Source organism: Salmo salar, chromosome 23, assembly GCF_965601325.2.
Source record: "Salmo salar chromosome 23, fSalSal1, whole genome shotgun sequence".
Classification (NCBI taxonomy): Eukaryota; Metazoa; Chordata; class Actinopteri; order Salmoniformes; family Salmonidae; genus Salmo; species Salmo salar.
Window position 1 is genome coordinate 30903297 of NC_138313.1, and position 12747 is coordinate 30916043.

Sequence of the window (12747 nt, forward strand, 5' to 3'; positions counted from 1 at the left end):
AAATATCCTATGACATCAGTTTATTGTTGTTGTAGCCTTGTGTAATGATGAACGCATTAGATTGACGGTAACAGTGGTCAGATTAGGCTCCAAGTTAAAAAATATATATACAAAAAAAATACTGTCTGTTGTTGACAAACACATTCAGTTCATATACAGTACCTTCGGAACGTATTCAGAACCCTGGACTTTTTCCACATTTTGTTACGTTACAGCCTTATTCTAGAATGGAATAAGAATAAAAGAATAGAATAAAATAAATTCCTTAGCAATCTACACACAATACCCCATAATGACAAAGCAAAAACAGGTTTTTAGACATTTTTGCAAAAGATTACAAATAAAACAACTGAACTATCACATCTACATAAGTATTCAGACCCTTTACTCAGTACTTTGTTGAAGCACCTTTGGCAGCGTTTACTGCCTCGAGTCTTATTGCGTATGAAGCTACAAGCTTGGCACACCTGTATTTGACGAGTTTCTCTCATTCTTCTCTGCAGATTCTCTCAAACTCTGTCAGGTTGGATGGGGAGCGTCACTGCACAGCTATTTTCAGGTCTCTCCAGAGATGTTCCTTTGGGTTCAAGTCTGGGCTCCGGCCTCGGCCACTCAAGGACATTCAAAGACTTGCCCGAAGCCACTCCTGGATTGTCTTGGCTGTGTGCTTAGGGTCGATGTCCTTTAAGAAGCTGAACCTTCACCCCAGTCTGAGGTCCTGAGCCCTCTGGAGCAGGTTTTCATCAAGGATCTCTCTGTACTTTGCTCTGTTCATCTTTCCCTCGATCCTGACTAGTCTCCCAGTCCTTGCCACCACCATGCTTCCCCATTGGGATGGTGCCAGGTTTTCTCCAGATGTGGCGCTTGGCATTCAGGCCAAAGAGTTCAATCTTGGTTTCATCAGACCAGAGAATCTTGTTTCTCCTTTACAGTGGGGGGAAAAAGTATTTGATCCCCTGCTGATTTTGTATGTTTGCCCACTGACAAAGAAAGGATCAGTCTATAATTTTAACGTTAGGTTTATTTGAACAGTGAGAGACAGAATAACAACAAAACAATCCTGAAAAACGCATGTCAAAAATGTTATAAATTGATTTGCATTTTAATGAGGGAAATAAGTATTTGACCCCCACTCAATCAGAAAGATTTCTGGCTCCCAGGTGTCTTTAATACAGGTAACGAGCTGAGATTAGGAGCACACTCTTAAAGGGAGTGCTCCTAATCTCAGTTTGTTACCTATATAAAAGACACCTGTCCACAGAAGCAATCAATCAGATTCCAAACTCTCCACCATGGCCAAGACCAAAGAGCTCTCCAAGGATGTCAGGGACAAGATTGTAGACCTACACAAGGCTGGAATGGGCTACAAGACTATCGCCAAGCAGCTTGGTGAGAAGGTGACAACAGTTGGTGCGATTATTCACAAATGGAAGAAACACAAAGAACTGTCAATCTCCCTCGGCCTGGGGCTCCATGCAAGATCTCACCTTGTGGAGTTGCAATGATCATGAGAACGGTGAGGAATCAGCCCAGAACTACACAGGGGGATCTTGTCAATGATCTCAAGGCAGCTGGGACCATAGTCACCAAGAAAACAATTGGTAACACACTACGCCGTGAAGGACTGAAATCCTGCAGCGCCCGCAAGGTCCCCCTGCTCAAGAATACATATACATGCCCGTCTGAAGTTTGCCAATGAACATCTGAATGACTCAGAGGACAACTGGTGAAAGTGTTGTGGTCAGATGAGACCAAAATGGAGCTCTTAGACATCAACTCAACTCGCCGTGTTTGGAGGAGGAGGAATGCTGCCTATGACCCCAAGAACACCATCTCCACCGTCAAACATGGAGGTGGAAACATTATGCTTTGGGGGTGTTTTTCTGCTAAGGGGACAGGACAACTTCACCGCATCAAAGGGACGATGGACGGGGCCATGTACCGTCAAATCTTGGGTGAGAACCTCCTTCCCTCAGCCAGGGCATTGAAAATGGATCGTGGATGGGTATTCCAGCATGACAATGACCCAAAACACACGGCCAAGGCAACAAAGGAGTGGCTCAAGAAGAAGCACATTAAGGTCCTGGAGTGGCCTAGCCAGTCTCCAGACCTTAATCCCACAGAAAATCTGTGGAGGGAGCTGAAGGTTCGAGTTGCTAAACGTCAGCCTCGAAGCCTTAATGACTTGGAGAAGATCTGCAAAGAGGAGTGGGACAAAATCCCTCCGAGATGTGTGCAAACCTGGTGGCCAACTACAAGAAACGTCTGACCTCTGTGATTGCCAACATGGGTTTTGCTACCAAGTACTAAGTCATGTTTTGCAGAGCGGTCAAGTACTTATTTCCCTCATTAAAATGCAATGATTTATAACATTTTTGACATGCGTTTTTCTGGATTTTTTTGTTGTTATTCTGTTTCTCACTGTTCAAATAAACCTACTATTACAATTATAGACTGATCATTTCTTTGTAAGTGGGCAAACATTCAAAATCAGCAGGGGATCAAATACTTTTTCCCCCCACTGTAGGTGCTCTAAGCGGGCTGTCATGTGCCTTTTACTGAGAAGTGGCTTCCGTCTGGCCACTCTACCATAAAGGCCTGATTGGTGGAGTGCTGCAGAGATGGTTGTCCTTCTGGAAGGTTCTCCCATCTCCACAGAGGAACTCTGGAGCTCTGTCAGAGTGACCATCTGTTTCTTGATCACGTCCCTGACCAAGGCCCTTCTCCCCGAATTGCTCAATTTTTCCAGGCGGCCAGCTCTAGGAAGAGTCCTGGTTGTTCCAAACTTCTTCCATTTAAGAATGATAGAGGCCACTGTGTTCTTGGGGACCTTCAATGCTGCAGAAATGTTTTGGTACCCTTTCCCAAATCTGTGCCTCAACACAATCCTGTCTCGAACCTCTACGGACAATTCCTTTGACCTCATGGCTTGGTTTTTGCTCTAACATGCACTGTCAATTTTGGGACCTTGTATAGATAGGTGTGTGCCTTTCCAAATCATATCCAACCAATTGAATTGACCACAGGTGGACTTCAATCCAGTTGTAGAAACATCTCAAGGATGATCAATGGGAAAAGGATGCACCTGAGCTCAATTTCCAGTCTCATAGCAAAGGGTCTGAATACTTACGTAAATAAGGTATTTCTGTTTTTTATTTTTAATACATTTGCAAGAATTTCGAAAAACCTGTTTTCGCTTTCTCACTATGGGGTATTGTGTGTAGGTTGAAAAATTTGAATTTAATCAATTTTAGAATAAGACTGCTACATAACAAAATGTGGAAAAAGTCAACGGGTCTGAATACTTTTTGAATGCCCTGTACATGGCTCTGGTCTTTCCTATTTGAAAAAAGTCAAATAAACTTTTTAATCTACCCCTAGCCCATTTTTTTTGGAGGCGGGTATGCCCTCTAATCTTTCAGATTTATAGTTGACCCGTTAACCCATATACCATCAGCGTTTAGGAGATGGCTATTGATAAAACATTTGTGTACATACAACTTGTGCTTTGTATTCACTTGTGTGGTTGTATTATGTTTTTAACTCATCAAATAAACCAAATGAAATGTGTTAAACTATTCACCAGATCATATGTTTCAAGAATATGAGTAGAAAATGTCTTAGAATGTAGTCTGTGTCGTCAGGAAGGTAGCAGTGCACCAAGAGAAATTCAAGTTTGCAAAAAAAAAACTGACAAAAGGAAATGACAGTTTCGACCTGATTAAAGTGGGCTGGTTACCACAGTAACTGCCAGTAACCCAACACACACACACACACACGTACAACCGAACATGTAGGCTCATACACATTGATAAGTACATTGAGCAAGCATGGATGAGCTTGGTGAGTATACTTTTTTCCTCTGCTGCTGTTGTGTTATAAAACAAAACACAATAGATCAAACTATAAAGGAAAAACACACATCAATAGATTTGAGCACGAATAAAATATAAAAATGATATACTCATGAAAATGTACATGTTTTGTTGTGTGTGGTGAATGAAGCGTGCATTACATTGGGCATGCTAATCGATATTATAGGGTATATCATATCTGTATAAAATGTATTGTTGTAGACATGACTGTTGATGTAAATTCACGGGGAATCGCAAAGAAAGTTCTCTGTTGATAGGCAGATGGATTGTTGAGGTTGTTGACTGAAGTCACCTAGTACCAACCACATTCAATTAGTGAGAAATCCAGTGGATAGGGATATACAGTGGCTTCACAAAGTATTCACACCGCTTTACTTTTTCCACATGTTGTTGTTTTACAGCTTGAATTAAAAAATGATTCAATTGAGATTTTGAAATGAATAAAAAATGTAAACCTGAATTGTCTTGAGTCAATAAATATTCAACCCCTTTTGTTATGGCGAGCCTAAATTAGTTCAGGAGTAAAAATGTGCTTAACAAATCGCATAATAAGTTGCATAGACTCATTCTGTGTACAATAATAGTGGTTAACCCTAAGGTTGATGTCTGCGCTTCCGGGTAAATCTAATTAGCACAATACAAAACTCCCCATGTAAATCGATCAGTTGAAACAAAACATATTTGTTTTTGCAGAGGATGTGTCTCAATCCACCGCCTATGTCGCACTTCCGCATCTGTGGTGAAAGGTGACAGAGCTAGAGCGTTGTTTGTCAAATCATGAGACACCCTGAAAATCGGTCTTCTCACATAATTGTCTGTAGCGTCCAAACGGTTTGGCTTGCAAACTATGATCCCTCTATGGAACGATGAGACTGAAAAACACGATGGTGTCCTCCGATTTGCTCTACGACCCCCCACAAGCGTCTTGGAACTCGTCTGAAGTCAGTACAGATGATCTGCCAACTTCTGTCTGTAGCGTCCGAACAGTTTGGGCTACACACTAATATGACCCCTCTGTGGAAAGGTCAGGTTCTCACGAACACGTACAGTTGAAGTCGGAAGATTACATACACAGGTTGGAGTCATTAAAACTTGTTTTTCAACCACTCCACAAATTTCTTGTTAACAAACTATAGTTTTGGCAAGTCGGTTAGGACATCTACTTTGTGCATGACACAAGTCATTTTTCCAACAATTGTTTACAGACAGATTATTTCACTTATAATTCATAAGTTCACATACACTCGGTTGACTGTGCCATTAAACAGGTTGGAAAATTCCAGAAAATGATGTCATGGATTTAGAAGCTTCTGATAGGCTTCTGATAGGCTAATTGACATCATTTGAGTCAATTGGAAGTGTACCTGTGGATGTATTTCAAGGCCAACCTTCAAACTCAGTGCCTCTTTGCTTGACATCATGGGAAAATCAAAAGAAATCAGCCAAGCCAATGAGCACAATACAATAGTTATATGCAATGTTCCCTTTCATAGGCTACCGTCAGCATGTGAGTTAAAAGTCAGAATAAGACTGTTTGTTAGTCATAGAATGCATCAGTTTCAAAAGTTTCACTTCTGCTTTGAGGATCTTGTCTGTAACGTCTCTTATATCATATCCTCAGGAAGCAGCACTGTATGAAACAATCAGTGGTGGTAAAAGTCCCCAATTGTCATACTTGAGTAAAAGTAAAGATACCTTAGAATAGAAAATAACTCAAGGAAAAATGACCCAGTAAAATACTACTTGAGTAAAAGTCTATTTGGTTAAGCAAATCAGACAGCACATTTTTCATGTTCTTTTAATTTACAGATAGCCACTCAAACACTCAGACATAATTTACAAGCGAAGTCTTAGTGTTTAGTGACTCCGCCAGATCAGAGGCAGTAGAGATGACCAGGGATGTTCTCTTGATAAGTGTGTGAATTGGTGTTACGTTCGTTGATTGAAGGATTGGACCAAGGTGCAGCGTGGTAGGCGTACATTTTAAATGTATTAAATGAACACCAAAACAAAACAAATACAAACGAAAACGTAACGTTCAGTAGGGCATACAGCCCAGTACCAAAAACAAGATCCCATAAACTAAGGTGGGAAAAAAGGCTGCCTAAGTATGATCCCCAATCAGAGACAACGATAGACAGCTGCCTCTGATTGGGAACCATACCCGGCCAACAAAGAAATAGAAATAGAAAAAATAGAATGCCCACCCAAATCACACCCTGACCTAACCAAATAGAAAAATGAAAAGGCTCTCTAAGGTCAGGGTGTGACAATTGGAGCATTTTCCTGTCCTGCTAAGCATTCAAAATGTAACTAGTACTTTTGGGTGTCAGGGAAAATGTATGGAGTAAAAAGTACATTATTTTCTTTAGCGATGTTGTGGTGTAAAAGTAAAAGTAATCAAAAATAGTAACGTAAAGTACAGATACCCCAAAAAATACTTGAGGTACAGTAAAGTATTTTTAATTAAGTACTTTACACCACTGGAAACAACCACATCAGGTCAATGGGTGCACCTCGCAATAGGCAAAAGGAGAACAAAGTGAGGCATTGTAACTCATCTCAGAGGAAGTCTGTTAGAAGTGCTTATTCTGGTTGATACTGTAGTACCATACCATACCACAGCATATATGTGTTTTATAGATCTTATCCTAGAAGAGCTATCTTTCAACTTAGCTGGTCCAGAGTCGGCTCCTCAGGAGAAAGAAAGTGATACAGCCAACACATATGGACAGGTAATGACAAAATCACCTCTAGCAGTTGTTGTTTAGTCTTTTGTTCGACTATTACAACTGGATGTGTCTTTTAGCTCTATGCTTTATGTGGAATTTCCCACAGGTCTCAAAGGTTTGTCCTGTTGGTCTCCCTCCAAAAAAGGAAAATGAGACAGATAGCACCAATGTATACAGGTGAGCCACTGGTAGGTCTGCTCACAGATAGCCATACATTATGACCCTTGGTCAGACCATACAGATAGTACTGAGACTGAGATGTATCATTGTCCATTGCATAGCAGTGCTCATCTGTGGTTTTCTCTGTGTGTTTGTCAGTGAGTTACCAGCTCCAGTGGATGCCGGTCTGCTGAGTCCTTGCTCTGCTACCAGAGAGCTGGACTCCATAATGGAGGATTTGCTGTTTGGCCTGGAGATGGGGGTGAGGAAGCATCTATCATGTCGGTCAGAGCATGAACAGAGGATGACTGTAGGAGAATCTCAAATGCATTTCCTTGATTCCTTGTGTCCTCTCTCCTCGCCCCCTCAAAACCCATTGTATGAGAAGGTCAGAGGGGAGGGACCTCTGAGCTTCCCATCCAACGGCTTCTCATCCAATGGGTTTTGAGAAGGAAGCAAGGAGAGAGGATGGGTAGAATCAAGCAAATACAATTCCGTCTTTCAATGAAGTTGACTTGATCTGACAGCAGAGGGCAGTATAAGCAAACTAAATAAATATTGGAAGCTTTAGTACCACTAGTGCCTCCAAAATGAATAGAATTTTGAGATATACCACTGTTAAAAACATGTTTTAGATTCTGTCTTGAGGACACACAGTTTTTTCTCATCTTTAGCTCCCAGACCCTCCTCCTCCCTCAACCCCACCACCACTTGTCCAGAAGTCAGTCAAAAAGAACCAGGTTGGAGAAAAGAAAGAAAAGGAGGACACACAAGCGAAACGGGAGAGCACCGACAGCCCTAAGACTTCTGATCTGGAGCGCAAGGCATCAACAAAGAAAAAAACGGACGCCATAGATGACCTTCTGGGAGGCCTGAGCTCTGATATGGAGAAGATGGGTGTACGAACGGTGGCGAAGGGCCACTGTGCTTCCTGTGCCAAGGTCATTGTGGGAAAGGTAAACAGCTTAAGCTGTCAAAAACCAGACAAAAGCTTGATTTCAAAATAACAGTATAGGCGAAGATGATCAGTCAAAAGTACCATGGACAGTACATGAAACAAAGTATATTTTTCTTCTTACCACTTTATTTTATTCGGCAGATGATCACAGCCCTGGGCCAGGTGTGGCACCCAGAACACTTTGTATGTGTGGAGTGTCAGGCTGAGCTGGGGACTAGTGGCTTCTTTGAGAGGGAGGGGAAGGCCTACTGTGAGAAAGACTACCAGCATCTCTTCTCACCTCGCTGTGGTTACTGCAAGGGCCCCATTCTGCAGGTACACTCCTTCTCTTTGGATTGGACTGTATTATCACCATTATTTAACACTGCACAAAACCAACTCATCTCCTCTCTAGATCTGTTGTCGTTGGGTTTACCTCACTGCATGCTGAGCTCTTTGTCCTCTCTCTCAGAACATCCTGACAGCGATGGACCGCACCTGGCACCCTGAGCACTTCTTCTGTTCCCATTGTGGGGAGCTCTTTGGGGTTGAAGGTGAAGGAGCACACATCTATCTGCCTGACAGATGGCACTACAACTACTACTGTTCCCTATAGGGTAACCTATGATCTAGACCACAGTGTGACTGAGACCACTCCTCTCTTTGCGTGTGTGTCCTTTGATGTGCCATAGGTTTTCTGGAGAATGACGGGAAGCCATACTGCCACAGAGACTTTTACCATCTCTTTGCTCCAAAGTGCACTGGTTGTGGAGACCCTGTGAGAGAGAACTACCTGACTGCAGCCAACGGCACCTGGCATCCCAACTGCTTCGTCTGCTCAGTGAGTCGCTCACCACAGATCACACACATGGCTTAGAAAATTCTACCATTTCTCAGACAATAAACTTTGAACAGCCAACAGCCACAATACAACATTGTGCTGATATTATCAGAATCCTACTCAACCTCCAATAAAGAGTAAGCCTACTATATCAAGTAGATAGAATAAGTGCTCTCTTTCTCCTTCTCTCCATCCCTCCAGGACTGTCTGAAGCCCTTCAACGATGGTTGTTTCCTGGAGCTGGATGGTCGTCCCCTGTGCTCTCTGCACTTCCACTCCCGACAGGGTACACTGTGTGGGGGCTGTGGAGAGCCCATCTCTGGCCGCTGCATCTCTGCTTTGGAGCGCAAGTTCCACCCTGAGCACTTTGTGTGTGCCTTCTGTCTGCGTAAACTCAGCCAGGGGGTGTTCAAGGAGCAGGAAGGGAAACCCTACTGCTCAGCCTGCCACACCAAACTGTTTGTGTGAGACTTATTCAAGTGATAATGTCCGAGATGCCAGTGTTTGGAGGATATATTGGCACCGGTTCGAGTGCGGGCAAACCATGCTTCGAGGGCATTATCACTTTTATACAATGGGTTACCAACATAATCAAATAATGATTGACATATTTTAATTAAAACATTTATATTCATGAATTTATTCATACTATTTCATCTAGATATAGTCCCGACACAAAGCTGATTCATGATTTCGACTGGCTGAGAAACGCTGCCTGCCTGTCTGTCTCCAGACACGTTCATAGGACAGCTGGAGATTGAATTTGAATATTGAAACAGTTTATACAAATTATACAAATCTCCTAATTGTACCCTGTTCATATATAAGGTAATCAATTAACCTGAAAAAAGTCATACTTACAAAGTATGTGGAAAATCCCACACAGATCATCAAGGCAATATCCGCATAAGAATTGAAAAATAATTTTGTGTCCTGTGTTGCATGTGGACATAGACTGAGTGTACAAAACATTAAGAACATCTGCTCTTTCCATGACATAGACTGACCAGGTGAATTCAGGTGAAAGCTATGATCCCTTATTGAAGTCACTTGTTAAATCCACTTCAATCAGTGTAGATGAAGGGGAGGATATGGGTTAAAGAAGGATTTTTAAGCCTTGAGACAATTGAGACATGGATTGTGTATGTGTGCTATTCAGAGGGTGAATGGGCAAGAAACAATATTTAGGTGCCTTTTGAACAGGGTCTGGTAGTAGGTGCCAGGTGCACTGGTTTGTGTCAATAACTGCAATGCTGCTGGGTTTTTCATGCTCAACAGTTTCCCGTGTGTATCAAGAATGGTCTTCCACCAAACGACATCCAACAACTGTGGTAAGCATTGGAGTCAACATGGGCCAGCATCCCTGAGGAACGCTTTCGACACCTTGTAGAGTACATGCCCCGACAAATTGAGGCTGTTCTGTGGGGAAAAGGGTGTGCAACTCAATATAATGTTTTGTACACTCAGTGTATAATCACGTATTCATGGGAATGAACAGGAGTGTTTGTTTGGAATAGGCTTACCAAGGAAAAGAGTTACCATCTGAATGCCTCATTGAAATGTAACCACATAATAGAGCAGATCATGAAAAGATTATTTCTAATGTCTGAAACATGAAATCAAATTATACATCTGGAACTTTGGATCGCTTAAGGTGTATCAATATCGCCTAAATTGGGTTTAAATGAATTCATCATGATCACAAAGCATTTAAAGATGGAGAAAGAATAACAGCAATCAACCAAATCCAGTTGAGTTTTTCCTGGAGGAAAATCCATGGGTTCCATAAAGATGTCCACAGTGCCATGGGTTGGCAGAGGGGTGATCCATGCTGGCAGAGCCAAGACTGCTTTCCAACTGTAGTTCATCAAGAGACTTCTCTATGGCTCTGACAGTTTACATTGGCATATTCTCTCTGGAACCAAGTTACTGTACGTGTCAGGTTTAGAACAATTCTCAACATTGACCCGTCTATTGCAGTCAATGAGAGATCGAGTAGGGTGTTGAAACAAATAGTGAAGGTTCCAGGAGAAGCTTTAACAACAGAAGTGAGCACCAACCCATACCACTTACGGTAACTGTAGGCACACAGCAAGGTTGTAATGTGGTGTAATACTAGGGCCCTACAAAGGAGCCACTTTTCTGTTGATGTATAGGACTACTGGCTGTATGCAGGCAGTGTGTGACTGGACATTGAGGAGGGGATAAATCATGTTGTCATCAGCACATTAGATCAAGTCTCCTGGTCTCCTACCCTGGACTAACGTGGGCTGGTGTCACAACATACTACTCTGCCTGGCCAAGCCCTCTGCTCTGTTCGTTAATGTACCGCTCTCTCATATGATTTCTAAGCCTTGTTTAACACACCGTTTCCTGTATAAAAGCTTTTCGTAGCTGTAAGCTCATATTGGTCAGCCTAAATTTGAAGTACCTCCGACATACACACTGACACTAATCCTGGCTGTGGTGTGTAAGGTCTTCTTGACCATACAGCAATGAAGACCGTCTCAAACCACATTAAAACAGAAAATGAATCACGATATAAAACAAAACAGGCCAAAAATACACAAGCACTTTACATACTTCAAGGGGAGTGATTCAACTGAGGGGAGGAAAAGGTTCTTGGCACATAATAAACCCAGCGAACATGAAATGTGAGTTGTGGCTCTTATAAAAGGCGGTGAATAAAGGGCTGTCTGTGGGTGCTGGGGGGAATGTAACTCAGGTGACATTTACTGCTGTGTAACAGGGTAACAGAGACCCGTGGAGTGCATTGGGGCATGGAAAGGCCTATGAGCTCGGGGCTGGAGGCTGGAGGCCAGAGGGTGAGGAGGAGGGCAATATGGAGAGTTACCCCTGTGTGACACTGAAACCCTACCCTTGCCACAAGCTGCCTGTGGCCCCTGTGTCACCCCACTTGGGGTAGGGGGGTACGCAGAGAGGCACAGTCCCACTGTGGGTCACAACCAGGCGAGGGTGGCCTTCTACCTCGTAAACCCAGAGTTGATATCTACCCTCAATCAACGTTTTAGCCAATAACTGTCTAATACATCTCAGTTAATCAGTTTGACAGCCAGCAGACCGATATTCACAGATGTAGATGACAGCTTCATTCTGTTTATAAAGGAGGAGTCCATTATGGTGACGAGAGCTTAGCTGAGTGGAGAGACAGACACAACAGACATTAACACACTTGAGAAAACGAGAGAAAACAAACTCTCTGAACCCAAACAGATACAAGGGTCATTCATTAACACATTATAGACCTGAAATATACACCACATTCAGAAGAAATGCCCTTCTGCCAGGCCCCAAAGTATTGATGAACATATGAGGGTTGTGGACGCAGGCAAATTTGAAACCGACAAAATGGTGGAAGACAGGCTCACAAAGACGAGTGACGAGTCCTCAGTTTACTAAGGCTTTTTCACCACAATTGATCCTCTATGTGTGTCTGTGTGAGCATCATTGTTATGGAATTAGTAGCCTGCAGTGAGAGACAGTCATGATTAATTGGGGAGCAAAAAAATATGAAATATGTTGCCAACTACAATAATGACCCTGGTGCACTTTTCCACCACAAATAGGTTAGTATCCATGGTTTCACTGGTCAGCATCACTGACTTTCATAAATAACCGAATTAGCACAGCTTCAGTGCTCAGCTTGAAACTAGGCGCTGGCAATGCAGAGTAATCTGTTATTCTAACTGACCAAACAGAGAAAAAAGCCTGTAAAGATATTCAGTTCAACAAACGTGGGCTGTTTTAACGAGACGCAATGGTCCATGTCTGTTTCAAAGTCCCTAAGTGTTAAAACATTACCTCACATTATCTTACACTGGGAAAATAATTTAATTTGACTACAGCCAGGTTAGGTAATGAGGATATTGGTTTACAAGGTGGTCCTTCCTTGGTGCTATATATACGTCAGACTCTATATGTCCATATATGAGGGGTCAGTGTTCCTGAAGGTGTGAATGGATTTGTTTTTTAAGTGGAGAGAAAACGGACTATTTTAACACCCCTCTAATTACTTCCATAGTAACACAGACGGTGACTTAGGAGCAGAAAAGTTAATTAGGCCAGTGTATTCACGCTGGGGCCGGTCCAGTCCTGGTCCCTCTGGGCTGTGGGCTGGCTGTGTTTGACTTGGCCCAGTCCTGCTGCCCTGGCTGGGCTGGCGGAGGGTGCAGGTATCACACC

At 42.7% G+C, this 12747-nt stretch overlaps 1 protein-coding gene across 2 annotated transcripts; it reads left to right on the forward strand.

Moving 5' to 3' along the window:
* The first annotated feature begins 3733 nt into the window (after positions 1–3733).
* LOC100196515 (Leupaxin) lies at positions 3734–9182 on the forward strand. 2 transcript variants are annotated; one of them, XM_014169278.3, is made up of 9 exons: positions 3734–3843; positions 6519–6610; positions 6714–6784; positions 6926–7028; positions 7441–7722; positions 7866–8039; positions 8176–8257; positions 8396–8544; positions 8746–9182. In XM_014169278.3, exons 1-9 carry the CDS (start codon positions 3831–3833, stop codon positions 9010–9012), a joined length of 1233 nt encoding a protein of 410 aa, XP_014024753.1. In that variant the 5' UTR covers positions 3734–3830; the 3' UTR covers positions 9013–9182.
* Positions 9183–12747: the final 3565 nt, after the last annotated feature.